Raw genomic sequence first — 27,324 nt, 5'->3', positions numbered from 1 at the left:
GACCACTGGGAGCTTGTATATTGATCCCATAAATTTACTACCCTATTCAAAAATTCCACTCTATCATTTTCTACAGACCCCAAAGTTATAAATCGATGCTGACCTACCCAATAGTCAATTTCAAACACATCTCTAGGCTCAGAAACGTCCACTATTAGTGTCGCTACGTCAGTGCCATACCAACCGTCTCGAATACATGGAATAATTTTCATACACGCAATACATATAGACAAGTCCAGAGGTTAAATGTCGTCAAAAACACCAGACATATTACCAAAGCAAGGATGGGGGGTATGAAGTACGTTTTGGCAGTTACCGACATTCTCAATAATTTTTGCCACATGCTTCACCTCCCCCAAGGTTATAAATGTGGATACCCTGAGACTGGAAATGTTAGACATATGTGACTGGCTCATTTTCTGCAGGACTGTGGATCCATTCAATGCGCATTTAAATCCATCCAGAGAGACCTGCCAGGGTACTTCCAGGACTTGCCATTGCACGTCCTTAAATCGGGAAGTACTGGTGAAGTTCGTCAAACGATATGTCTGGTTATTCCAGTGCCATATACACACATTCTTTAAGCACCCAGAAAATGGTGCAGTAGGTAATTGAGGATGACTCTTTATTGTAGTTATGCACAGCGTGTGTGGGCTTATCTGCCATAGCATGTCCCTAAGTTTTTTGTGAGTCCAATCACACAACACCTTGTACTTGTTTAAGCATGGGTTAAAATGTTCTTGTTGTAATATACATACCACCCCTTGGTCAGCATTATTACATTTATGCAAGTCATAGGTGAGGTTTGTCTGTGGCTCAAACCACTCACCAGTCATTTGTAAAAACCAATATCCCGAAGTGGTTATAACGGGCAATACATAATATTGGCATACAGTTGTCATATGTGTTACATAGTATTGGATCCAATGACCCTCACACATTGAGACATTACATATGGTTTTGTCCGTTTCCAAATATACCCAATAATTTTCGGTGATGTTCTTCAAAATCTCAGATGTGGCGTTCCACATCTCTAAGTTCCACATTAATTGCTGCTTAAAGATCTTAGCCGTTTCTTCCTGTGTCATTACAGTAGAAGGCATCCAAATGCCTATTTGATGGACCACTCTTGCTGCATGTTGTCCATGTGCGTTTAATCCACGTGGAGGCGCATGATGGTAGAGGAGGGAAAATCACCTTACAGTGTAACCATTCTGTCCCCCGGTGTCTCGAGGGTGAAGCAGAGCATCACCAGCAATACCATGGCAGCAAGGACACGGCATACGATGACCCCACAGCTGACACACCCCTTTTGGTGCTTCCCATGGTTGTGGTCGTTGTCCATGCCCCTGGCTTGATCCGAACAGCAGGTGCCACGAGAACATGTAGCTTGAATGATAATTAGTATGCTATAACAAAAGACAAAAGATATTAATTTTCTCTCAAATAACATTTGAAACTGGCACATTCACCCACTTTTCCTCCCCTGAATATAACACTGATACAGTGGCATCATTGCCCTGTGCAATGATTTCAGCTGCCCTTGGTGGACCATTTTCTTGTCTCACCCAAACTTTTGCTCCAGGTTTATCTGTAGAGCCAAAACCGCCGTCCCCCTCACTGTCACCTCAGTGGGTGGAGGGATTTCTAAGACGGCAGAAATGTTGCACGGTTTCACTTAACAGTTGTGCGATCCTGTCTCCTTTTTGCAATATCAAGGGAGTTTCACCTTGGTGGCGACACACCACACCCAGTTCTCCCTAATAATCACTGTCAATAACTCCGGCCTGAATGGTCAGCCCTTTTAAGGACAGTCCAGATAGCAGTAGGATATGTCCATACATTCCCTTGGGGCATTGCAATCCCAAGCCAGTTTATCGTCAATTTTCCACATTTTGATAGGGTCTTTATCCAGAGTGTTGTACACAGTGATCATACGGTTTAATCATGTCACCCCAGGTGCGATTGGCCTATTGTTCAATGGGGCCACCGCCTGCGCTAAATTTGGCTTCCAATTAGTCAAATACCCCGGTCACTCATTTTCCGAAGTGACTCTTTCAACAGCCCATTCATTCTCTCAATCAGCCCAGCAGCCTGTGGATAATACGGGATATGATATATCCATTCAACATGCTTTTCTTCCGTTGACATGCTTTGCATTGTTGAATAGCTGTTTTGATATCTATTTTTAGATCTATTCCCCTGTCTCTAGCCGACTGCTGAGTTCCCTGAATCCCCCCAGTGTCCTGATTTTTGATGCACCCATCTAGCCAACCCAACACTTGATTCCCGTGCTATTTGCGTGGCCCTAACAACCCCATCGATATACTGGTTGTGTAGTGCCTCAGTGCTTTACATTATACAAACATAATACAGTAATCAATTATGAAACATTACATTTTGTCAAATACCATCTTCAAAATCATCAAGAATAATCATCAAACAAAGGCACATCAAATATATTCATCAGTGTTCCAGTTATTTTTAATCAATTTCAAGGAACTTAGTGTTTCAGCTGTTTTGCATTTTTCTGAAAGTTTGTTCCAGTGAGAAATATTTAGATATTCAATCCTTCACAACAACAACAACAACAACAAAACATTTCTTTTCACATTTTTACATCTTACCATCTTTATTTCAGACAACTTCGGAAGTTCAAATAGTTTTATCAAAAAAATTTGCAATCTCCAATAATTTATTCTTCTTTACTCCAAACTTTTGAACATTTGTATTTTTCCCATAAATATCTAACTCAACTTATGATCTGATGACATTATTTGACCAGTTCACCAATTTTATTTGGGGAACCGGGGCTTGACCATCATCCTATTAGTATTTGTCCAAATTGGCAAGATCAGGATACAATGTAGATTTTCTCCTGTCTTTGTGCTTTTTAGGTTTCTTTTTATACTGCCTTTCCTTCTTTAACACTGCAACTTGAACCACCGCTTTTTTGGCCAATTCAGTCATTAGTTGCAACTGATTAGTAAGGAGTAGCATTTGTTGTTTCTGTAACATCTCTGTAAACAATGACTCTACCAGTCTCTGTTTATCTTTTAACTGATCTACCACTGCCTGTTTATTGTGTTCCTGTTGTTTTTTCCAAGCAGTGGCACATTCCCACATGCGCCTCTGCAAACCGGCAGCGGGACTCTTTTTCTGGACTTCGATTTTCCGCAGTACAGATAGCAATACTGGATGTTCCCCTGCCTGCAGGCATGGGCGTAGGAAGCGGGGGGAACGCGGGGGACATGTCCCCCCCCAATATTGGAGAGAGCCACATTCGTCCCCCCCAATAATTTCACTGCATTTGCGAAGAATTTTAAAATCTTCCACTCGCGTGCTTTTATTTTGAAGGCGCATAACAGCGCATTCAGCAGAGCGCTTCCTCCTCCTCCCCCCTCTGAACGGCTCAGAGTAAAGGCAGCAGCAGACGGAGTCAGAAACTCCGTTTGAAGGAGGTAAACGATCTGTCAGGAATGTTGCCATGAATATCGCTCGTTTATAACATCTTGTCAGTTTACTTTCATATATAGAACTAAATCTTTTTGGTTTAGCTGTTTAAATTCTGGAATAGTCACATGTCCAAAATTTTACCACTAACTTTAACACTTAGCTAGTCTAGTCACAATGATTTAGACTGAAACAGCAGCAAACTGAGCAACACCTGATCATACTCGACCACTTAACGTGTTTATATATTATATTATATTATATTATATTATATTATATATTTAGGAGAACAGCAGTGCTAGAATGATGTTGAAGAAAGGTGAAGAAGCTCTGGTGAGATCTTCATTTAGTTTATTGAAATATGTATTAACTTTTTAATTTTTAAATAAACTAAACTATTTTATTATGAGAGGAGCAGGTCAGGGAAGACATAGGAGAGCCAGGTGGAGTTTCAGGGTGTGAAGATATAAAAATTATATTAATTATAATAGAACCAGATAGGAGAACAGGAGGAGACTGATGTCAGGTTGATTTCTTTCAACGTTTCAATATTTTTTCATTATTTCCACACCATAAGGTTAATGGTTAGAAGACAATAAGAAAAGTGCTTGAGGAGAGGTTTAAAAATAAACTAGTGAAAATTTTTGCTACACAGTAAATAGAGTTGAGATGTATAATAATGTATACATCTGAAAATTAAGTTTAAATTCTCATTCTATATAATAAAAACATACTTTTTATATTTAGTTCACATTCTGACACTGTACATTACTAAAGTGTCTGTTGTAAATACATGAATTCATGCAGGAACATCAGGCTGCAGAGAGTCAGAGGGAGGCAGAGACAGAAACACATATCTGTAGATATTTTAGTTAAATGTTTGCGGCTGAAAATGACAGAAGAAAAACATTTAGTCTTTTTGCCTCAGTGTTTTTCATGGATCTTTGGTAAGTTACTGAATGCAGGGCTGGAAAGTGAGACTGAGTTAACAGTGAGGAGCTAAGGTGTCTGTTAGGCGTGAAAAGTATAATTTTTGTTTATTTTGTAGATCAAACTGTTGCACTGATGTAGAGAGTAGTTCAAGAAGAAAAAAAGTTGTTTTTTTTAGATTTTATTTTTGTTGGTCAAACTGCTGTATTGAGTTTAAAACTGTTGTGTCTTATTTTATGAGCTGTTTTCTACTTTGGTTTTAGAAATAAGTAGAACCTGTTCAATTGCCAGTCAATTTATATCAATGCATTTTGACCAATAAGATACATCAGAATCTGGTCGGCTCTGTGCTACCAGAGTATGTAGCTTGCTAGTTGTGAGGCAAATGCTAAAGTGAGTGTTCATCCTGGAATGACAGTCATTATACTGCATAGCTTTAATCTGATTATTGGATTGTAAATAGTAACATGTTAGAATACTTGTTACTGAAACAAGGGTCAGATTAGAGTAACGCGTTACTGATGTGTTGATGGCATAATTGTTTGACATTTCTGCTCAAGCTATTTACTCATCTGTCAGGTTTCCGATATGAGTCCCCCCCAATGACAGACTCGTTCCTACACCCTTGCCTGCAGGGGACCTTCCCACAGCTCAAGCCGTCCTCCCCCATTGCGCAAACACAAAGCGATTTCTTTGCAATGGGGCTGTTCCCACCATGGAACAGCTTCATCATTTTCATCAGCTTTCCTCAAGTTGTCTTTGTTTTTCCTCTTAAACATCTTTGTTGCAGTCTCCTCCCGTTGTATCCTGTTCCGCGACGCCAAAATGTTTTGTGAAATTTTAGACAGGATCGGAGGTGATCGGCAACAAGAATGAGTCAACACGCTGGTCTGCTAGAATAAATGTGTCTTTTATTCCCCACAGATTACAGCAAAGCAGTGCTGCACAGCAAAGCAATCATTCACACACTGATACGTGATGCTATATATATTGTCCTCTAATATATCTTTCGCTCTTACTTTGACACATGGACTGGAGAGCCGTCAGTCCAGGCAGAGCAGCAATCACATGGCTGGGCGTCCGTACGCGACCCATGACAGACTCTGCCAAGATGGACTACCCCGATTTTATACTCTTTAACAAGGATCCTTGCGTGAGAGTGAAGAATGGCCACTTCCTCTCTCCCAGGCAGATTCTCCAAGAATAGTGCAGCCACTTCCCATTGTTTGAATCAGGTCAAAATGACCTCTTCAAGGTACAACACGACCCTCACTATCGAACTCAGAGCAATCAGGTTATGAAACACAGAATGACCATTCTATTGTCCATGCGTCCAAAAATATCTAGCACGAACTTAGAGCGTGATCAGCTACGTGACAACCAGCCACTGTCCATGCGCTTAAATTGTGTACAACAATACCTATCACAAACTCAGAGCTTGATCAGGTTATATAACAGATTATGAAGGTTACATAAAGAGTAATAAGACATTATCAAAGTACAAATATAATATTTCTATATCACATATCAATAACAATTTGCACACAAGAAGTTTTGGGTGTTGGGTATTGTCGAGAATTCTCCTTACACCCCGAAGGATCTTGGTGTTGCCACAGGTTGTGCATGCTGCGATGCTTCACTGCAGCGGCTTGAAATGAGCTAGAGACTGCAACATGATCACTAGGAAGCACAGCATCTCCAGGCTGGTGCAGACTGTTCCACGGTCATCAACAGCTTGTCGAACCACTGCTGCTTGAGCTCGGCATGGAGCCACATGTCCATCTTCAGGGTCGACAACATCAGCCATTCTCAGCAGCTCACCTCGAGAGTTGACCATGTTGGTGAAGTCGTTCACCTGGCAAGCGACCCTGAAGAGAAAGTTGACCACAGTGGTTTGCTTCTCCACAGGTTTGTTGAGCATGGTCTCTGCTCTTGGGATGGACTGTCTGCGGCCAAACACCATGGATGCAGTGCCGGCTGCCATTCGTAACTTGCTTGACGTCCTACCCAGTCCGGGCCGCTTCTAGAGACGGTCCTCTCTTCACCAGCAATGGCTTTGGGCCCAGACACTGGCTGCTGGTCCTTGATCTTTTGCACTCTTTATCGGAGACGTGAGCATGACCTGGATGAAGTTCTTCCTCATCTCCAGAGTCATCACCAACAGCCAGGTCCTCACCATATCCAGGCTAATCCTCACCATCTCACTGGTAACTCGACAGGCCTTGATGACCCCCGGATTGGCCTGCTGGAGGCTCATGTGTTCCCAAACCATCTTTTGCAGCAATCGCATGAAGAAAGAGATGAGGCGGAACAATGTAGTTGCAGGGCGACTTCAGGATAATCAGAGTTCTAAGCAGCTGGGTGGGGTTTGTGTGGCTGGTTGCTCACAAGGCAGGACAGCCTTGTGACCAGTGAACGGCCCGCAGCCCCCTGTTACAACTACGCTAATGTACTTAAGATTAAGGTGATCAAACATCTCAAAAATATGACATGGTTAATAATAATGAGTACAACATTTCTGTCTTATAGTGATCCTAAGATTGTTTGAGTATTTTGAAAATATTTGCTGAGAGACTAGTCAATATCTAGCACCTCTCCATACTAATGAATCATGCTCTTTTGCCCTAGTCTCCCATCCTTGGCTCTGGGCAGTGGGGGGAAAAGTTTCTTCACTGTGTAGCATAATGATGTTGTCAGGTCACAAGGAGTCCTCCCCCTGTTGGGCTAATTTTGATGTCTCCAATTATAATTTTGTTTTTCTATTTTCCAAACAGTTTTCCAGAAACACCTGAGTTTTAATTCCAATTAATTTATTAAATTTGGTAGCCCATTTTTCGCATATATTTTGCCCTGGATTAGAGCTTTTCTCCTTATCTCCCCAAAGATATGATTAAATTATCAATTTGGAATCAATTTGGAGTCTATATTATTGTTTATAAGATAATTTGCTCAAAATCAAAAATATTTTTTGGTGTTTCACAAGTTTTCCAAATCCACCGTCTAGAATTCAAGGTGGACTGTGAAATGTTTTAGATTCAATGTTTTTTTCCGGTTGTTTTTTTATCTCTATAAAAAAAGAGATAAATTCTTCTTTTAACCCTGGTGTGCGACAGTGAGGGTGTATTAGACCCTGCTTGGCATTACACGGCGGTGGTGGTGTTAATTCATAACATCAAGGATCAACTTGGCTTCCTCTGAGTTACAGCCAGGAACACAGAGGAGCTGGCTAACTGTGTTCACTCGGCTGCATAGCAGCATCTAGCATTATCTAGGGTGTTTGTGTTTTGTCTTGAGCTACATCACCGACTGCAGCCTGCAGTCAAATGCAATTAGGAATGCTAAGTAAATAATAAACAGCGAGGAGGGTTAGAATTAATGTGCTCAAACTTTGCAAAATACCATTCACGGCATAGGGTCATATATAACCATATAATATATACACCCTTCTATGTCGGCTGGACTGGGAACGCCTTGGGGTTCCCCCGGAGGAGCTGGAACAAGTGGCTGCAGAGAGGGACGTCTGGGCCTCCCTTCTTAAGCTGCTACCCCCGCGACCCAACCCAGGATAAACGGAAGAAAATGGATGGATGGATGGAATCTTCTCTTATTAGCTTTTGTTATACAGTTGTCTGTGTACCCTGAGCTCTTGTGAAATTAAACAAATTAAACGAAGCTATGCAACTCATCCCGAGAAACTTATTCCTTCAGATCAGGGGTGGGCAATCCTGGTCCTTAATGGTCGGTGTCCTGCAACTGATCTCCCTGGTCCAACAGACTTGAATCCAATAGCTGAATCACCTCCTAACTGCAGTCAAGTTCTCCAGAGTCTTGCTGATGACCTCATTATTTGACTCAGGTGTGCTGAAATAGAGATGCATCTAAAAGTTGCAGGAGACTGGTCCTCGAGGCCTGGAGTTGCCCACCCCTGCTTTAGATATTAATTCCTCCTATAAGCAGTCCTGGTGTTTTCTTTCCACCTGTATTGTTATGGTGGGTTTGTGTTGGAGATGTTAATGACCCATGTGTTTACTTAAAACTTGAAATTTATTGTTTCGAACCAAAATAGCCTGCCAGCGAATTTCCCAAGTTTCCAGCCAGCCTTGTTGCGAGTCCCTGCAACGAGGGACTCCCTAACCCTGGAGATTGGCCATAAAGGCTAGCCAATCTCCAGCCAGCCTTTATGGGTCCCTGTGGGTTCTCCTTCATCACCTTCCAAGGCCTCAGCTCCCTTGTCGCCTATGTTCAAGACCTTATTTCCCTCATCACCTACGTCCAAGGCCTTAACTCCCTCGTCAGCGGTCCCCGAGGTTCTTGCACCGCCTTTGGCGGCTGGACATTGTACTCTTTTTATTATGAACTCTAGTTTTGTTTTTGTTTTGTTTCCAGTCCTCCTTCCGAGGCTCCCTCGGCCCATCCTGGGTCGGTTGTTTTTGGTTTTGTTTTGTGGACCACACTTCTGCAGAGCACATAGCATAGAAATAGATTCAATAGATTGGCCCTTATGCATCGGCTCAGTGCATCACCAGTTTGAACATGGCTTTTATAGTGAAGTTGTCGTTTCTTTTACAGGTAATTGAAGGGACTGCAAATGCTGGGAAAGATTTCCGTACAAATCCTTCCTCCCTGATCCAGTTTGATCCAGGTACTTTTCAAGGAGCTTACATTATACTTTTAAATACAAAAGAGGTGTTTGTCAATTCCAGTTTGTACTTGAGTCAAAGTATACAGCTGTAGTGTCTACTAAACATCCATCCATCCATCCTTCCTTTCTTCCTCATGGGACAACACTGACAAAATCACGCTTTGACACAATGAAAAGTTGTCTGTGTGCAGCTTATATAACAGTGTAAATTTATTCTTCCCTCAAAATAACTCTATATACAGTCATTAATGTCTAAACTACTGGCAACAAAAGTGAGTACACCCTAAGTGAATGTTCCTTAAGTGTCAATATTTTGTGTGGACACCATTATTTACCAAAATTGCCTTAATTGTCCTGGTCATGGAGTTCACCAGAGCTTCACAGGTTGCCATTGGAATGCTTTTCCACTCCTCCATGATGACATCACGGAGGTGGTGGATGTTCAAGACTTGGCGCTCCTCCACCTTCCGCTTGAGGATGTACCAAACATGTTCTATTGGGTTTAGGTCTGGAGACATGCTTGGCCAGTCCATCACCTTCACCCTCAGCCTCTTCAATAAAGCAGTGGTCATCTTAGAGGTGTGTTTGGGGTCATTATCATGCTGGAACGCTGCCCTGCGACCCAGTTTCCAGAGGGAGGGGATCATGCTCTGCTTCTGTATTTCACGGTGCAGATTGGAGTTCATGACTCCCCAACACTTGCTGGACTCATGCAGCCCCAGACATGGCATTCCCACCACCATGCTTGACTGTAGGCATCACACACTTAACTTTGTACTCCTCACCTGACAGCTGTCACACATCCTTGAGACCATCTGAATCAAACAAATTAATCTTGGTCTCATCAGACCACAGGACCTGGTTCCAGTAATCCATGTATTTTGTTAACATGTCTTCAACAAACTGTTTGCAGGCTTTCTTGTGTACAGACTTCAGAAGAGGCTTCCTTCTGCAGTGACAGCCAAGCAGTTTAAGCTGATGTAGTGTGTGGCGTATGGCCCGAGCACTGACAGACTGACCTCCCACCTCTTCAATCTCTGCAGCAATGCTGACAGCACTCCTGCACTTATCTTTCAAAGACAGCATTTGGATGTGACACTGAGCATGTGCGCTGGCACGTGCTCAGCGTCAAGAAGCTCAGTAGCTTCTTTGGATGACCAACACAAGATCTGTTGACCCAGCTAAAAATGCTGGATGATCTTGGCCACTGTGCTGCAGCTCAGTTTCAGGGTGTTAGCAATCCTCCTGTAACCTTGGCCATCTTCATGTAGCGCAGTGCTTCTCAATTCCAGTCCTCAGGCCCCCCTGCTCTGCATGTTTTAGATGTGTCTCTATTTCAGAACAGCTGATCCAAATGATTGCATGACCTCTCTGCAGTCATCAAGTACTGCGGAAGCCTGTCAATCACCCACAGATTCAATCCAGGTGTGTGGCAGAAGGGGAACACCTAAACATGCAGGGCAGGGGGGCCTGAGGAGTGGAATTGAGAAACACTGACGTACCGGAACAATTCATCTTTTAAGATTCTCAGGGAGTTCTTTGCTATGAGGTGCCATGTTGGAACTTTCAGTGATCAGTATGAGACAGTGTGAGAGCTGTACTAGAAAACTGAACATACCTGCTCCCTATACACACACCTTAGATCTAGTAACACTAACAAGTCACATGACACTTTGAAGGGAAAATGACAAGCAGTGCTCAATTTGGACATTTAGGCGTGTAGTTTCTTAGGGGTGTACTCACTTTTGTTGCCGGTGGTTTAGACATTAATGGTTGTATCTAGAGTTATTGAGAGAAGAATAAATTTACACTGCTATATTAGCTATACACAGATTACTTTTCATTGTGTCAAAGTGTGATTTTGTCAGTGTTGTGCCATGAAAAGATATACTTAAATATCTGCAGAAATGTGAGGGGTGTACTCACTTTTGTTATGCACTTCATATCAGTATATCACCAGTTTGAATTCTCAAACATTTTTTACTGTTTCTATAGGAGTGGCAAAGCGAAGTTGGCAAACTGAGATAGTTGAAGACCACATTGAGGAGGCCGATGAAAAGTTTGAGGTGTTACTAGTTTCTCCTGAAGCCACAGTAATTGGTAGAATCAGCAAGGCTGAACTCACAATCAGAGATTCAGGAAATGGTAAAAGATGTTGTGCATCTTACTAACCAAATGTTTTTCTTGTAAAAAACCTATTTTACCTTGTAAATCCTAACTGACAGGACAGTGCTGGCCAAATCAGGATCAACAAGCTCCTCTTCTAGGAGGAAAAGAGATTCGATCAGATACATATCCCCAGCATGGATCCATTCGTCTGGAGAAACTTCCTCTTGCTACACAATCCGTCATATGGGGCAGAGGAGACAGCATCTCATCACCACGAGAACGTCTCCCTAAGAAGATACTCAGAGTTGTGAGCAATCGCAAATCTGTAAGCCTTTCAGAGTCACCTTTAGAGTTTATCTCATCCTCAACCCTATGTGACCAGTTCCTGTATGAACAGGTTAATCTGCAAACAGATTTGTTTTATTTTTTTAGATTGCCCCTTCATCGGTGTTCCACAATGGGACAGATGTCGTTTACACAGTAAGTAGCTGCAGCAGCTGATTCCAGTTTCATAACACTGAAGGCTAAAGACAGATCTCAAACCATTGTTTACTGTATTTCAGTATCATGGAATTATGCAAATGCAAGTAGAGGATGAAATGTCCCCCTCTAGAAAGAGCAGGAAAGCAAACATTCGGGTGGTTAGCAGGGAACCACAGCACCAAGTACCTGGACTTCTTACTGAAGCAAAGTCCAACACTCCAAAAGATGAACTGAAAGCACAATTGAAAGAGCGAGCAGGAGAACATGTGAGTTGGTTTCATGTGTTTTATTGTGAGTAAAGAGAACCCTTCTTTCTTTTGTTCATTCTGTCTTGTTGATCCAGTCAGCACTGCATTTCTCAGCCTTTTTTATAAAGTCCTGATTTGACTGGGCAGATACTCTGATTTTCTGTGGAACTTAATAAAGGTCATAAGGTTCGTATATTTAAAAATATAAATTTATAAATATAACCAAACATTACAGACTTTATGCAGTTTCATCAACTGTGATCCAATTAAGCTATTTATTTATAGTTCTCAATTGCGTAAAATTATAATTAAACTTAAACATGAGCCTGATTGAAAGTGTTAAGACCCTCCTCCTGGCTCTGATTGGTTGTTTCTGACCAGGAGTGGTACATTTCTGCAGATGGCAGTAGGACCACAGGATGGAGAAGCTTGATTTTTTCACATTATCTTTCTCTTGTTATACTGTCATGACATGGTGACAGATTTAACAAATATGTTTTAAAAAAACATTGTTTTGTTATTATGTTAACATGACCTCCTGCACTCCACTAATGTGCCCAAAGTACTGTCATGTTCTGCTGCGACTGTTTTAGGCATTACCTTTGCTTTATCATTATCTTTTCTTTTCTGTTCTGTTTTCTGCCCTGAGTTTTTATCTAATTGTTGGATTCTATTTGTAGTCAGTATAAATAACTACCATACTTTGTGACCTTTAGACTGCAGCTGACACTTTGGCACCTAAAACAGGTCTGTCAGAGCTCATAGGACTCCTTCATTCATTCCTTCATTTCAACCAGTCCACCAATCAGTTGCTTTACTGGAAACCATGGGTACCAACTGACCAGGTATAAAACTTGTCAAGGGAAATATCTCTGGATTAAATGGAAGCATTTAAATTGTACAAATATAAACATGCACCCCACTAGAGGTCACGCTAGACTTTTTGACTGACAGCTTAAAAAAAATCTGTCATTTTCTATTTTTACCCAGCAATATTTAAATGATATTGACACAGGCTATTCAGTTGCATTTTATCAGGTCATAAGGGTCGGTGTCCTCCAACCTTTAGATGTCTCTTCTTTAACGCCCCTGAGTCAAATCATGAGGTCAGAGGTCATTAGCACGACTCTGGAGAACTTGACCTTCTTAAGCAACCATTTAATCCAGGTGTGTTGGACCAGGACATGTTTAAATGTTGCAGGACACCAGACATTGATGCCTGGGATCTAAGGATCCCTGTTAGATGAGTGTGTTGAGATCTGAAAGGTCCTCATCCTCCAGTAAGTAAAATAACACCAGATCCCGATCCATCAGTCAGCCGTTTTGTCCTGTATAGAGACAAATAAAATGTTTTAGTTATACACATAGAAATTCAATAAATTATAATCGAAAGGAAATTTATTTCACTTAGTGAATAAAGTAATAGGCAAATCAGAATATCTCACAAACTATAAATACAAATATCAGTCAGCAACATGACCAAGAAGCTGATTGGAACCTGTTGGACAAAACAGATACTGTAAGAACCACCCAGAGATCATTTTTATGGATTAAAGATTCAAACTGTGCTGAGTGTGACACTAGAAATACACGGCCTCGGCTCCCAACAGCTAACGTAGCATAAACATTAGCTCCTGCTAACAGAAATGTGAGGAGGGCAGAGTATCAGACATAACCTAATCTGAAATTATTAATAACTAGAAAAATTGCTGTTCCTAGCGAAACAGCCGTGAGAATGCATATTTGCAGAATGATTGATGGAGAAATCCAAGAAACATGAGAAAGAAGAAGTACAAAAAGCAGAAGAAAGCTACAGTCATACATTGTAGAAATCTTTTGCTAAGTAATGAAATTTAGCAAAGGTGTATCCGAATTCAGCAGAAGAAGCAGAAGTTTGTGTGCAACCTGAATTATTTGAAAAAGTTGAAAAGTGAAACAGAGCTTATAGCACATTTAGCAAAAGAAGTGAAATTAGTACAAAACCAGAAATATTTGAAAAAGTGAAACAGCAAAATAAATAGCATAAGGGAGCAAAAGAAGCATATTTTCAGAATGAATGATGGGGAAATGCAAGAAACATGACAACAAAGAATAAGGAGAAAAAAGCAGAAGAAAGCTACAGCCATATATTGTAGAAACCTTTGCTAAGTAATGCAATTTAGCACAGGTATAGCAGAATTCAGCAGAAGAAGCAGAAGTTTGTGTGCAACTTGAATGATTTGAAAAAGTCAAAAAGTGAAACAGAGCTCAAGAAAGAGCATAATTAGCACAAGAGGAAATTAGTACAAAACCAGAAATAGTTGAACAGTGAAACATAGCAAAAAGCATAAATTAGCAGAAGCAGAAATTAGTACAAAACCAGAAATATTTGAAGAAGTGAAACAGCAAAACAAAAAGCATAAAGGAGCAAAAGAAGCAGAACATTTTGATATATGAATTGCTAAAATTGATTAAAGTTTGCAGAAGACCTTTGCAGACAGTAAAACCAGTAGAAGCAGAAGGCATACATAAAGGTAGACAAGCAGAATGCAAACACACAGATGGAAACGGAGCACAAGAGAAAAATACATTGAAAGAATAGGCGAAGGTGCGACATGGCTGTACTTCAGAGGAGTTAGACAGTAAACAGAAAGAGCTGTAGCTATGATAGTAATAGTTCCTTAAAGTAGACATACATGGCTACATTTTAAATTATTTCTCTACAGTGAAATATGTATGAACAGCATCATTTTGTTTGTCAAAAAGCATTAAAAGTTCAAAAACGGCATTTACTAAAGTGTACACTCTGGCAACTGATAACAGTTAGAGCAGTGTTTTTCTACCTTTCTATAGCTTCTATTACCTCTGGTGGCATGCAGGTGGTAACACAACTAATCTAATTACATTACTAAATCAGAATACCACAGCGTTTTTATTATTTACTATTAATTTTGGCATTACATTTCAGCATTACTGGCACCGTAAAAGATAAATTATCTTATAAAACACCATATGTTTTCATTTTCTTAAGGATGTACAGCTAATTAAATGACATAAACAAGATAATATCTATATATCTCAATCAATTATAGGAGGAAGAAAAGAAATAAGGAGACATGAAAAACATCATCAATTATAATAAAAAGATAATTTGCAATGTATATGTAAGAAATTTAATTGAGCAAAAGTCATTAACAAAAATTAATTACGTACACAGAAGAATAACAACCCAGGTTGTTACAACCAGGGATGTTAAATACATGTCAGAGTTGACACCTATTAACACAGATTAAATAACACAGGAAAAACAAGAGAAAGTTAGATTCTGAATACTCACGAGGAGAACAGACAGAGATGTGCTTTCAGTTACAAATCTCCTTCTGCTCTGAAAGCACATTTGCCTGCCCCTCTCTTTTTATTGTATTTTAGGATCCCTGATCACACAGAGCGCTGTAACTCTAAAGGGAGGGGGAAAGACACTTCATCACACAGTCACAGTGCCAAGATTATCACTAACTAACAACACAATCTATCTTAACATAGAATATCCAGTTCCTGTCACGGGGTCAAATAGAGCAAGTTGCATATCTTCACGGCGACGGTTTTACAGCTATCTAACAGGTCAAAAAGCAGGGCGTTCTGTAAAGAGCTGCTGTCACTGTTCTTCTTCAGAAAGCCCTCTGAGGAAGGAAATCAGAGTGATTAACAATACAAGAACATTTCTTAAAAGATATAACTAAACAAATAAGTGTATATAAAGCAAGAATATTATAAAGATATAACAACATTTGATAATAATAATACAATTTACCTAATAGATATAAGCAAAAATTCATATTTTTGTTTTTTACGGTGCCATGAGAGACTTTTTGTCGTTAGAGTCTTATATATAGGAAAAAATATGTTGAAACTATTTAGTCTATCAACGTGGAAATTTTCCTTCAACTCTAAAACCATCAATCATATACATAGAATCACATTATCAACAATTTGTGAATAGAGCACAACACTTAGCACGCTATAGGTAAATGTTATCATTTAGTTTGGTTAAGAATAATTATTGCACTGTCAATAAATGACTTCTAATAGATGTAGTTGCCAGAGGAACACAATAACGCCTTCATGAGCTCAGAGGTTCAAACTGATTAATAATGAGGATGGATGCTCTCTGCTGAAATATTTCTGCCATCTTCCATGTTCTTTCAGCAAACAGTTGAGACAGAGATGTTTTTGGTTTCACCACTATTTACCTGCTGTTATACCTGCCATTCAGATTATTCTTAAAAGATTGCCTGTTAGTGTGGAGCTTATGTGACCAAACCAGCCAATGAGATGAAAAGTTAAAACTTGAGTTAAAATGTTGCTTTAACTTGAGTTCAGTTAAAACTCAAGTTAGAATGTTAAGTTTTAACATTTTAACTCAACAACCTCTAACTAGAAGTTGTACACAACCTCAAGTTGGGTATCCCCAAGATCACTGGGTTTTCTTAAAAGGCAGAGTAAGACAGAGTCTCCGAAAACAGTTCTTAAAGATATAGCCAGTGTTTTCAAGCAAAGTTGAGCTGACTGTCAAGGAATGACACAAGGAATTTAAAATTTGTCATCAAGGTTGGCCATCAAGTCAAACTGAAAATGAAAAGGTATGTTCTCTTGTGAGGGAATTTATCTTTTACTGTTCCAGTAATGGCAGAATTAATAATAAATAATAAAGACGTTGTGCTATTCTCATTTAGTGATGTAAATGCTAACTATTTACATCACTAAATGATGTAGGAAGCAGCAGGCCCGAAAAGATGTGACTAAGGAGCAGACTTAGAAGTACACAGAAAGCTACAGAATTTGTTAAAAACTGTGAGCTATGCTGAAGTAAATAAGAGAGATAAGTTTAAATACATGCTGAATGAAAATCCTTTCTAAAGGTGAAGGCATAGATTTTAAAAGAAATTAAAAACGGGAGACTGCGAATAATATAGGAAATGGCACCCCCTTTACTTCCAGAGTGCAATGGTGCAGGAATCTGGGAGCTCCCGGAAGCGTGAAATGAGTCTCAAAAATAGTTGTGCACTCGTAACTGGATCTGTACGTAACTGCAGTTTTTTGTGTGTGTGTGTATCTGGCGACTCGTGCGTACTTTTTCAACATTTGTAGCCGTAGGAAAAGGTTTATTTTCTTTTTACGGTTTACAAATCATGTTTCACAGGTACAACTATCCAAACTTGCACACAAAGATGCTTACAGGAGTTACGAATCCATTTTTACACACGCACAAATATTTTTACACACGCACAAATCCTTTTACAGATGTTTTGAGACTATTTTCACTCCATACACTCATGTTGAAATGAGGTCATCAATATTTAAATTAAAGGGCCATTGATCAGAAGACCTCAAGATAAAACTCAGGGAGGATCAGAGTTAGGGTTGCCACCTTTCAGAAATCAAAATAAGTGACTCCCACCACAGCGTGTCACCCTACTTTCATGGGGTGGGTTGGCTGCTGCAGCGATAGACAATATATTTATGGCAGTGTTTTTTGTTTTTAAAAAGTGATCCAGAGGGGGTGCTGTGATGGCGCAGGCACAAAGAACAACCCACATATTGAAGCCTTAGTCATCGTGGCGGTGGTCGCAGGCCGCATGTCTTTCCCCTCTCTCATTACCCACTTTCCTGTTGAACTACTTCCAAATAAAGGCAACTATAGCCAACAAAACCTTCACAAAAGTGATCCAGGGAGCAATCATTCATACATAGAGTACTCCAAAATTGTACTCCAATCAGAGTAGCTCACCTTAAAAGTGTAAAATGTATTTGGTAAACTGCTCAAGTACTGAGTAACTGATCATAATACCTAATTTAATAGTTCCAATGTGTCCTCAAACAGAGCTCCAAAAGTATAAAAGTTATGTGAAAATTCTGGTATTGTAAAGAGTATTACTAAAATATACAAGTGAAGAGTTAGGTTTGGAGGTTGGTTCTTGATCAAATTTACCACGAGGGCCAGGATAGTCGGTGTTTTTCCATGGTGACACTTAAAGAATGAAACAAAAAAACAGAGCAATATTTCATCATTTGATATATCAAGTGAGCCAAAGAGCTACTTGTGTCTCCCGAGATTCAGGTTGCAGATCCTGATCAAGCAGATGGAAAGTATTAATTAATATGTCAACATTTCTTAATAAAACAAACAGAAAGCACTAACAAATCTTTTAAAAGTAGGATATATTTATGTATTTACTGCTAATCTCTCAGTATGATTTGTTCTCTAAATGACCATTTATTATTTTGGCTGATACTGTTAGGATCTGTGTAGTTTTTCTGTTAGTCCAGTTTCCCCTGTGAATCTGTCTTCCCTGTTGATTGCTCCCAGCTGTATCCCGTTCCCTGATTACCTTCCCTGTGTATTTAACCCCACCTGTTGTCTTTGTCTGTGTCGGATCCTCGTCGTGTGTGATGTCATCAGTCTGTTCCCTGTACCGTCTCTGTTGGACTTTTCATTAAAATTAATTATTTTCATCATCATCCTGGCCTACCTGCGTCTCACCTCACCTCACCCAAACCGGAATCATGACAGTAGGATCCGACCAGAAACTACGGTGAGGAACCTACATGGACGACTGGACAAATCCCTGGTGGGGAACACGGCTGGTGCTGTGCCCACCAGGGGTTGGGCCCCGCCGACATTGCCGCCCTGTGCCGCCGGAGATCCCGGCCCCTGGGCGTCGACGGCACCACCGCCCTGCGCCGCCGGAGGTCCCGGCCCCTGAGCGCCGACGTCACCACCGCCCTGCGCCGCCGGAGGTCCCGGCCCCTGAGCGCCGACGTCACCCCCGCCCTGCGCCGCCGGAGGTCCCGGCCCCTGGGCGCCGACGTCACCACCGCCCTGCGCCGCCGGAGGTCCTGGCCCCTGGGCGCCGACGTTACTACCGCCCTGCGCCGCCGGAGGTCCCGGCCCCTGGGCGTCAGTCTTCCCCGCCTCCGGTCCCCGCGCCGAGGCGGCATCAGTCTTCCCCGCCTCCGGTCCCCGCGCCGAGGCGGCGTCAGTCTTCCCCGCCTCCGGTCCCCGCGCCGAGGCGGCGTCAGTCTTCCCCGCCTCCGGTTCCCGCAGCCTCCACAGCGTCAGTCCCCGCTGCCTCCGGTCCCCGCACCGAGGCGGCGTTTGCTCCCCCCGCCCCCAGAGTTTCCCGAGTTCGCTGAGCCCGCTCTAGAGTTTCCTGTGGCTCCGCCCCCTCAGTTTGCAGACGAGCCCGAGCTCCCCGAGTCCGCTGCCGGCGCGCAGCCGCCCGCTCCCCCGCCTCCCGAGTCTGCTCCCCCCGAGCTTCCCGAGTCTGCTCCCCCCGAGCTTCCCGAGTCTGCATGTGCGCAGCCCGCTGCCGGTGCGCAGCACCCCGAGCTTCCCGAGCTCCTCGAGCCAGCTCCGTCCGAGCCTCCTGCCGGCTGGCCCCTCTGCCGGCCTTCTAGGGCCTCCAGCCGGCCCCACAGGCCCGAGGGCCTCCTGCTGCGGTGGCGGGAACCACCGCACCCGCCTCCTCGTTTCTGTTTCCTGCGCCGGCGACGCCCGCCGGACCTCTTTCGAGGGGTCTGCCTCCTGGGTCTCCGCCCACCCTGATGGGTGGTTTTTTTTGTTTTGGACTCTGGCCCTCCTTCCATCGCCCCTCCGCCCACCCTGATGGGTTGTTTTTTGTTGTTGTTGTTGTTTTCTGTTGGGCATCTGGTAGCTGCCCTTGAGGGGGGGGTACTGTTAGGATCTGTGTAGTTTTTCTTAGTCCAGTTTCCCCTGTGAATCTGTCTTCCCTGTTGATTGCTCCCAGCTGTATCCCGTTCCCTGATTACCTTCCCTGTGTATTTAACCCCACCTGTTGTCTTTGTCTGTGTCGGATCCTCGTCGTGTGTGATGTCATCAGTCTGTTCCCTGTACCGTCTCTGTTGGACTTTTCATTAAAATTAATTATTTTCATCATCATCCTGGCCTACCTGCGTCTCACCTCACCTCACCCAAACCGGAATCATGACAGATACGACTATACATTAAATAAGCAAATAATTGATTATCTAATAATCAAACCATAACAGTCCACAATAAGAAACTTAATCATAGCAAAAATGTTCTATACCATATCAGCCTCAGGAGATGATTGAGGGATGAAGAGATGATGATGTCTGGTTCTTTAGGTTCTATCCGGGTCTTCAAGCCCTGTTTACACGACAACAATTTCGGGTGAAAACGGAAGAGTTTCGTTGTGTTTGTGTCTGGATCACTTTTTACATTTACACGAAAATGGCGAATGTTTTCTCTGACAACGGCACAGTTTGAAAACGGGTTCCAGAGTGCAATATTTTTAAAACGTACCAGTGTCCGTTGTCTTGTAAACAGAATTAATTGGTCTTTTCTGTCAGGGAATCCCTACCTCATGCATAGTATGATGCAAAACTGCTTCCGACAATCCACAGAAGACAAAGAAGCTACTGACAATGCTGGTGTTACTACAATTCGTGTTTCTCCATCAGATACGATTCCCCCAGCATCTCTTCACCACTCCACACCTCCCAGGTGGCAAAATACACGGCTGCTTGTTTAGCGATCATAACAGGCACTTGCTTGTTCAGCACTCTTATCTAGAGAACTACAGACACTACGAAAGCTCAAACAACGTGTTTCAGCTAAGTTATCCCACTTTTTTCCAACTGCGCCCTAATCAGTGACACATAGTGCGTGTTTTTCCCCAATATTTGGGGGAACGGTACATGTTTTTGTTCCGTTTTTGTTGGATCATTTACATGAAAACGTTCTAATTGCAATCTTTGTTTACACAACGGTACACATCGAAAACGTGTAATGCTCTCGCTGCGCCTAGTTGGTGCTAGGTTATTTGAAACTAAGTGCACATGTGTTTAAAAAAAGTTCTACTTGAACAAATGGCATACTTGGATTCAAAATTGATTAGCAGTTTTTCCCAACACTGGTCCTTAAGTCAAATTGACCTGCATGTTTTAATTTCAGAAAAACCCTGTTAATCAGCCATCAATTACAATCATGTGTGCTGAATTAGAGAAATGTTTAACATTTTCAGGGCATTGTGACTTGAGGACCAGTGTTGAAAAACACTATTATACATTGGCATTTCAATCATCAGAAATCAACCACAAAACAACATTCATACAATGACATCTTTTCAACTTTAGTAAATTAGCTACAATTGGATGATTGTTTGATGGTTTATCCACCATCAGTCGTCAACCTTAGCAATACATTCAACCTTTGTGATCATAATTCAACATTGAATTAATGTATTTTGCAAACAAGCCAACAGCGAAGTGGCTGTGTTTGGGACATCCCACTCATGAAAATAGGGGGCGTGGACCACTTCACTTCTTGTAGTAAGTTGTAGATGTTTTTGTGTCAATATATCACGCGCAAATAGTCAGTAATAATTTTTATGGACAAGTAAGAAAATGTACAGAAAGGAATCACAACCTACTATCCTCAACAGTGCTTAATTTAAAACATGATTAACCCCCGCTCAATAATAAAATGCTCTGAGCCAGAGCTCAGAAGAAGAGGAAAAAGGGGAAGGGTGCGACAAAACAGCATACATTGATTCAACATCGATCAGACGTTGATCAGACATCGGCATTTCATTCATTAGATTTCAACCACAAAATAACATTGATTCAATGACATATTTTCAACATTCAATGGCTAGAATTAGATGATTGTTTGATGGTTGAGCCACCATCAGTTGTCGACCTCAATCAAAAATCAATCATTATGACTATAATTCAATGTTGAATTACCATTGCATGCTATCTGATCTGGGTTTTGGAAACCATCAACCATGTTCTGACCCATCTGGTTATGTTTCTGACTACTTTATTAGCACAAAAGAAGAAGCTAATTTAAATTGGTTAACTATGTTTCTAAGTGTGATCTGCCAATTTTCAGTTTGGTTGAGGTCAGGAGAATTCCAGAAACTTAAAGTTGACTTTGGATTATTGTTAAATTAGAACACCCAAATGTGTCAAACTGTCAATATCAGATGAGGGAAAATTGGTCAGAATGTTAAGAAAAACCAGAGGTACCACCAAGACACAACCCTAGGTGAAAGACCAGGAGTCAGAGGTTGACTTTTCTACTGGACCAATCAGCGAACAGAAGGAACAGTTGTAAACAATGATGTTGCCTTTCTGTGCTGTTTTCAAAAGGTAGTTTGCCTGTAGTTTTAACAATGGCAGCAGAGGATATGAACAAAGTTGTTCAGTCCATGTTGGTCACACTTCCAAATATTGAATTAACAATAACAGCTGCATTGTTTGGATCAGCATTTGGAGGATGGTCGCTTATAGCGCAGGCAATTTCCAGTTAGCTTCAAAGCCTTGACCAGGCCCAATAGGCGAGAGAACCCAGGTCCCCTGGACAAAAAAGAAAGTGTATTACAACAAAATACTTTTTACCAGGCTAAGGTTTTTACCTGGGATAACCAGATGCTTTTTTGATGGCTGTGCTGAACTGGCAACCGATCCAGGGTGACCCTGCCTATCACCCGTTGACTGTTTGAGATAGGCACCAGGACCCCTGGTAATCCCACTAGGGATAGGCATGTAAGATGACTGATGGATGGGTGGATGGATGACTTTTTGATGATACTATAAGTACATGGTTTCTCTAGACCAGGGGTGGGCAACTCCAGGCCTCGAGGGCCGGTCTCCTGCAACTTTTAGATTTGTCTCTACTTCAACACACCTGAGTCAAATAATGAGGCTATTAGCAGGACTCTGGAGAACTTGACTCCACTTAGAAGGTGATTCTGCTATTGGATTCACGTGTGTTGGACCAGGGAGATCATTAAGAGTTGCAGGACACCGGCTGTAGGAGCTATTTCTCCATTTTCAGTTATATCTTAGAATTAAAATTTAGTTTATTCTTATTTTTTGTTTATTTTCTAGTTGATTTATCATTAGAATTTGTGTTTAATTTGTTATTTAGAATAAGTTCTTTGATTAAGAATTCACTTAATTTGTTAATTAATTTCAGGTTGGGATGTGGGTATTTCACGGTATAAATAGGTGGGTCTTAGGTAGCTTATTATGCACGTGGGTGGTCACAAGGTTTTTTACCAGTCTTCAGTCTATGGAATCAGTCTCATCAGTCACTTCAGTCATCAGTCAGAGAACAGGTGCAGGAATCAGAGCGGAAGCAGAATCCTATGAAGCCTGTAACCTTGTTGCCTGAACTGTGAAATAAAACAACCAAAGAACTGCATTTCGACTTTTTGATCCTTTTGGGCTGTGTAAACCACAATCCACGGTGCATCAGGTGACTTTGAATTGGGTTCACTTTTGTTTTGATCACTTTTAAGTTTTGAGTTTTTGATTTTTGAATTTAAGTTTTGGAACAAATAGTCACTACACTGGGACATTTCCCAATAATATTAGTAGGAGTGTATTTATATATTTGTGACTGAACTTTGAAAATGAATTACAGTTCTTTATTGCTTAATCACACCAAACCCAAAAATGGAACAGTTCAAAGGCACCATTAAAAGAACTATAAAGACTTTCATGCCAATCAGGAATGTATGTAAATCTCTGACCATAATTGAAAAATTGTCAGTAGAATACTCATATAACTCAGCCTCACTTTCTATCATACAATAACGATTTTTGTTCTCTTGTGACCCATTTGGAGGAAACTGTTGCCAAGGTCCATAGTTGTATTTCAGTCATGGTTTCCAAGGGAACAAAACTGGCGTAGAAGAACAAGCTTGGTTAGACTGAAAACTTAACAATGGGTGTTTCTATCTCCACATTCCTACGCATCCTTGGTGCTCAGATGTGTCCTCAGGGCTGGACTTTTCAAGGAGGACGTTGTTACATCGTCAGCACTAAGCCCAAGCTCACATGGAGTGCAGCTAACAGGACCTGCAGAGAAAGGTATCATTAAACATTCTGTTATCACAGGGTTGATGGGTTACACTGGATAATGTGTGGTGGTGGGATCCATGAAAAATACAAACTCATTCATTATTGTTTGTAATGTGTCATTTGTAACTTTAAAAATGTTGATAATGTTTACTTGTTTTTGATATTAGGTTCATGGGAAGTCTTGCAAGTGTTCTGTCTAAATCTGACATGGACTGGTTGTGGGACTTCAGTGGAAGAAAGCCTTTCTGGATAGGTCAGTGCTCTGCAGTGAAGGTAGTTGAGATGATATTTACATAATAAATATCTTGTAATAATAATATTACAAGATGATGTAGTAGCATTATCACATCATCTTGATTAATAATAGTATATTTTACTGTTAGAATATATCTGAACAAGAATGTTTAATTTTAAATAGTGCATTGCATACACATTCATAAGGTTCAGATTGTTCATAAGACAGGATTTTAAAGTTTTCTACACCTAATAATATGAAAAGTGTGGTGTGCGTATGTAGTTAGCCCCCTCCACTCGAATACTCCCAAACAAAATCTATAAACCTACCAAGAGAAGTCGATTCATCTAAGAACAGCATTACAGCATTAACGCTGTAATGCTGCATTACAGCATTACAGCAACACCTAAGAGCACCCTAAGGGGTGCTCTTAGGTGTTCTTAGGCCCATCAAGTAGGAGATTCTGTTGACAAAATATTAAACTAAAGTGGAAAAAAGATCAACTTTATGTGTCATTTAGGGGTAATGGGAATAAAAAAACTGCCTACAGTCCTTGAAACATGCTCATCTCTCTTGTGGTCTCCTTCAGGGATCATTTCTTCTTTTACTGCCTTTGGCTTCAGTTTTTAGCAGTGTTGTGGTCAAGACCACCTAACCCGAGACCAAGACACGACCAAGACCAGAGTGTATCGAGACCGAGACAAGACCAAGACTTTTAGGGTCCGAGACCAAGTCAAGACCAAGACTGAGGAAAGTCGAGACCGAGTCAAGACCAAGACCAGCGCCCCGCGCTATGACACGATAATATGTGAAATATGATCAAAATTGCTTCTCAAACTGATCTGAAAGATCCGTATTCCCATAAAAAGACCTAGATATTAAATACTTGATAAATTTGACCAAAATTAAAAGCAGAACAAACTGTTTGTTCTGCTTTGCTTCCATCTCTGTGTTACAATCCGCGGTGGTCTGGTGCCATCCCTAAAAAGATAATGCCCTGGGCATTTGCCTATATTGCTCATGTCAGGAACCACCACTCTCTGTACCATTTAACATAGCAATTGAGGCAATGCCCGGATGGCAAATAACACTCAACTATGAACACTGACCAAGGAGCAACAAGAAAGAAGTAACCATGCACAAGGCGCTCATCGTGACTGTTCTCACCCTCTCTCCCACTACATGAAGCCAGATAGTCTGACACCATGGCACACATTACAGCTGCCACTTTGAACGAAAACAATCAAAGATCAATGTGCATGCTCTGCGTGCTCTTTCATTCTTGTGTCTTATTTATTTGTTAATTAAAAAAATATCAATGTACATAATTAAATAAAATAATGATAGGTACTGCAGTGTATGCAGAGCATTACAAGAACAAAGAAGAGTGTTCTGTCAGGTCAGCATACGCTTAGAACAAACTCACGGCTATATCTGTCAGACACATCATTACCATATCATTTTATTTAATTAGCAACATAGAATCATGACATAGATCATCATACACTTTATTAACACTTGTATGGCATCCTGACTTAGTGGTTAAGTAGGTTAATGAGTTTTACACGGGCGTGTGTTGTAGTTGACTGCAGCTGCAGCCAGACTTTGAAACCACGACAACACATGTACATCTATATAGTTATCATTGAAAACAATTTAATGACTTATTTTCCTCAGAACTTGCTGCGTATGGTGAACTGACAACTCCTCTTACTGTCGGACTTCTTAATGCGCGTGCGCAGGCATGGTACTCACTGCATGTATGCTATTCTGACAGCTCATGGTAATCTGATAGAACATCGGTGTTCTGTTAGATCAGCATACGTTGTCAGTCATACGCTTAGCTCAGACATGTATACGCTGTCATTACCATATGATTTTATTTAATCAGCAACATAGAATCATGACGTAGATCATCATACACTTTGTTATTAACAGCTGCATGGCAACCTAACTTAGCGGTTAAATAAGTAGGTTAATGAGTTTTACATGGGCGTGTGTTGTAGTTGACTGCAGCTGCAGCTAGACTCTGCTTTAAATACACTTTGAAACCACGACAATGCATGTATATCTACTTATCATATTATAAACAATTTAATGACTTATTTTTGTCATAACTTGTTGCCTCTGCTGAACTGACAACTCCACTGACGGTCGGACTTCTTAATGCGCATGCGCGGGCATGCTACTCACTGCATGTATGCTATCCTGACAGCGTATGGCTATCTGATAGAACAACGGCTCTCAGCGACACTCCAGTCCTATCTAATAAGTAAAGAGACGAGCAGATTAATCGTACTGTTCCTGAATGTCACATCACTATATTGCAGACTTTTGGACACAGCGTTGTCCCATATATGCGACAAGTCAGTCAACACCTCCGCACAATATTTCAGCGCAGTGAGTGGCAACTTTTTTCATCACAAATAACGTGTCTCTGTACAGCTAGCTTTGCTAACATCACGTCATCGGAGCTTACCTTTCTTTGAGCTACTTTTCTAAGTGACGAATAAAGTTAGACGTTGTCCCCACCGTCTGTGAAAGCGAAGCGCTGCTGAGTTATCTGTGGTCATCGGATTTCGTATGATTTATGCAGCACAATTCTATTACTGACGATTAGACAGACATCGTCTGCCGCTCAGAGAAAACAACTGCGCATGTCTTGGAGCGCCGCGTGCGAGTGAAAGGTGGGGAGGGAAGTAACAGAAACACATTATTGGTTGGATTTTAATAGGTGCGTTTTGCATCCACTGAAAACAAAGATGTTAACAAATAAAGTGGACATTATGCTGTACGTTTAGTGATATTTTCACAGTTGCAGTCTCGACTGGTCTTGAAATAAAATGCCGAGTCCTCAGCGCCCGAGACCGAGACAAGACCGAGACCAAATGCTTGAGTCCGAGACAAGACCGAGACCATCAAAAAATGGTCTCGAGACCAAGACCGATCTCGAGTACTACAAGACTGGTTTTTAGAGAGCATGGCATCAGAGTTTTCCACACATTACACACATGTTTGCATACCAGTAAAATGTGATGCCAGTAAACTTGTTGCAATCGCATGACAAATTAAAATTAGCTTGATCATTTCCATTCTGATGATTAATATTTTTGGTGGACAATTTAGTTTACAGAGGAATGATAACCCATTTTATTTATAGCTTTGTTTATAAGTGTTTCTTTTTCTCAGTTTTATTTATTGTTTTTGGTGTATTTTATTTTGGATATTTAAAACACACATTTGAGACCACAGCACTCTCACACTGTTCTTTCCACTGGCTGCCTTTGCACTCTAGAATTGATTTTAAGTTTATGAAATCTTTGAAT

General features: G+C 41.2%; 1 protein-coding gene and 2 pseudogenes across 3 annotated transcripts in view; 1 reads left to right on the top strand and 2 right to left on the bottom strand.

Moving 5' to 3' along the window:
- Positions 1 to 27,324, top strand: part of frem1a (Fras1 related extracellular matrix 1a) — a 102,372-nt gene that overhangs the window by 67,562 nt on the left and 7,486 nt on the right. The window contains exons 28-35 of one of the 3 annotated variants that reach the window (XM_088015451.1): positions 8,953 to 9,025; positions 11,021 to 11,170; positions 11,251 to 11,459; positions 11,567 to 11,614; positions 11,698 to 11,883; positions 12,582 to 12,710; positions 23,657 to 23,772; positions 23,931 to 24,016. In XM_088015451.1, the coding sequence (XP_087871577.1) occupies positions 8,953 to 9,025; positions 11,021 to 11,170; positions 11,251 to 11,459; positions 11,567 to 11,614; positions 11,698 to 11,883; positions 12,582 to 12,710; positions 23,657 to 23,772; positions 23,931 to 24,016 (997 nt within the window). Of the gene's footprint in view, positions 1 to 8,952; positions 9,026 to 11,020; positions 11,171 to 11,250; positions 11,460 to 11,566; positions 11,615 to 11,697; positions 11,884 to 12,581; positions 12,711 to 23,656; positions 23,773 to 23,930; positions 24,037 to 27,324 lie in introns of all 3 variants that reach the window. The other 2 variants (XM_088015449.1, XM_088015450.1) reach the window with 2 other exon arrangements.
- Positions 209 to 1,139, bottom strand: LOC148153848 (uncharacterized; annotated as a pseudogene).
- Positions 1,370 to 2,073, bottom strand: LOC148153847 (deoxyuridine 5'-triphosphate nucleotidohydrolase-like; annotated as a pseudogene).

Source organism: Poecilia mexicana, unplaced genomic scaffold, assembly GCF_051168715.1.
Source record: "Poecilia mexicana isolate PSO_F unplaced genomic scaffold, ASM5116871v1 scaffold_18, whole genome shotgun sequence".
Taxonomy (NCBI): Eukaryota; Metazoa; Chordata; class Actinopteri; order Cyprinodontiformes; family Poeciliidae; genus Poecilia; species Poecilia mexicana.
The sequence above is the reverse complement of the archived record's forward strand: the minus strand, read 5'-3'. Positions and strand labels throughout refer to the sequence as shown.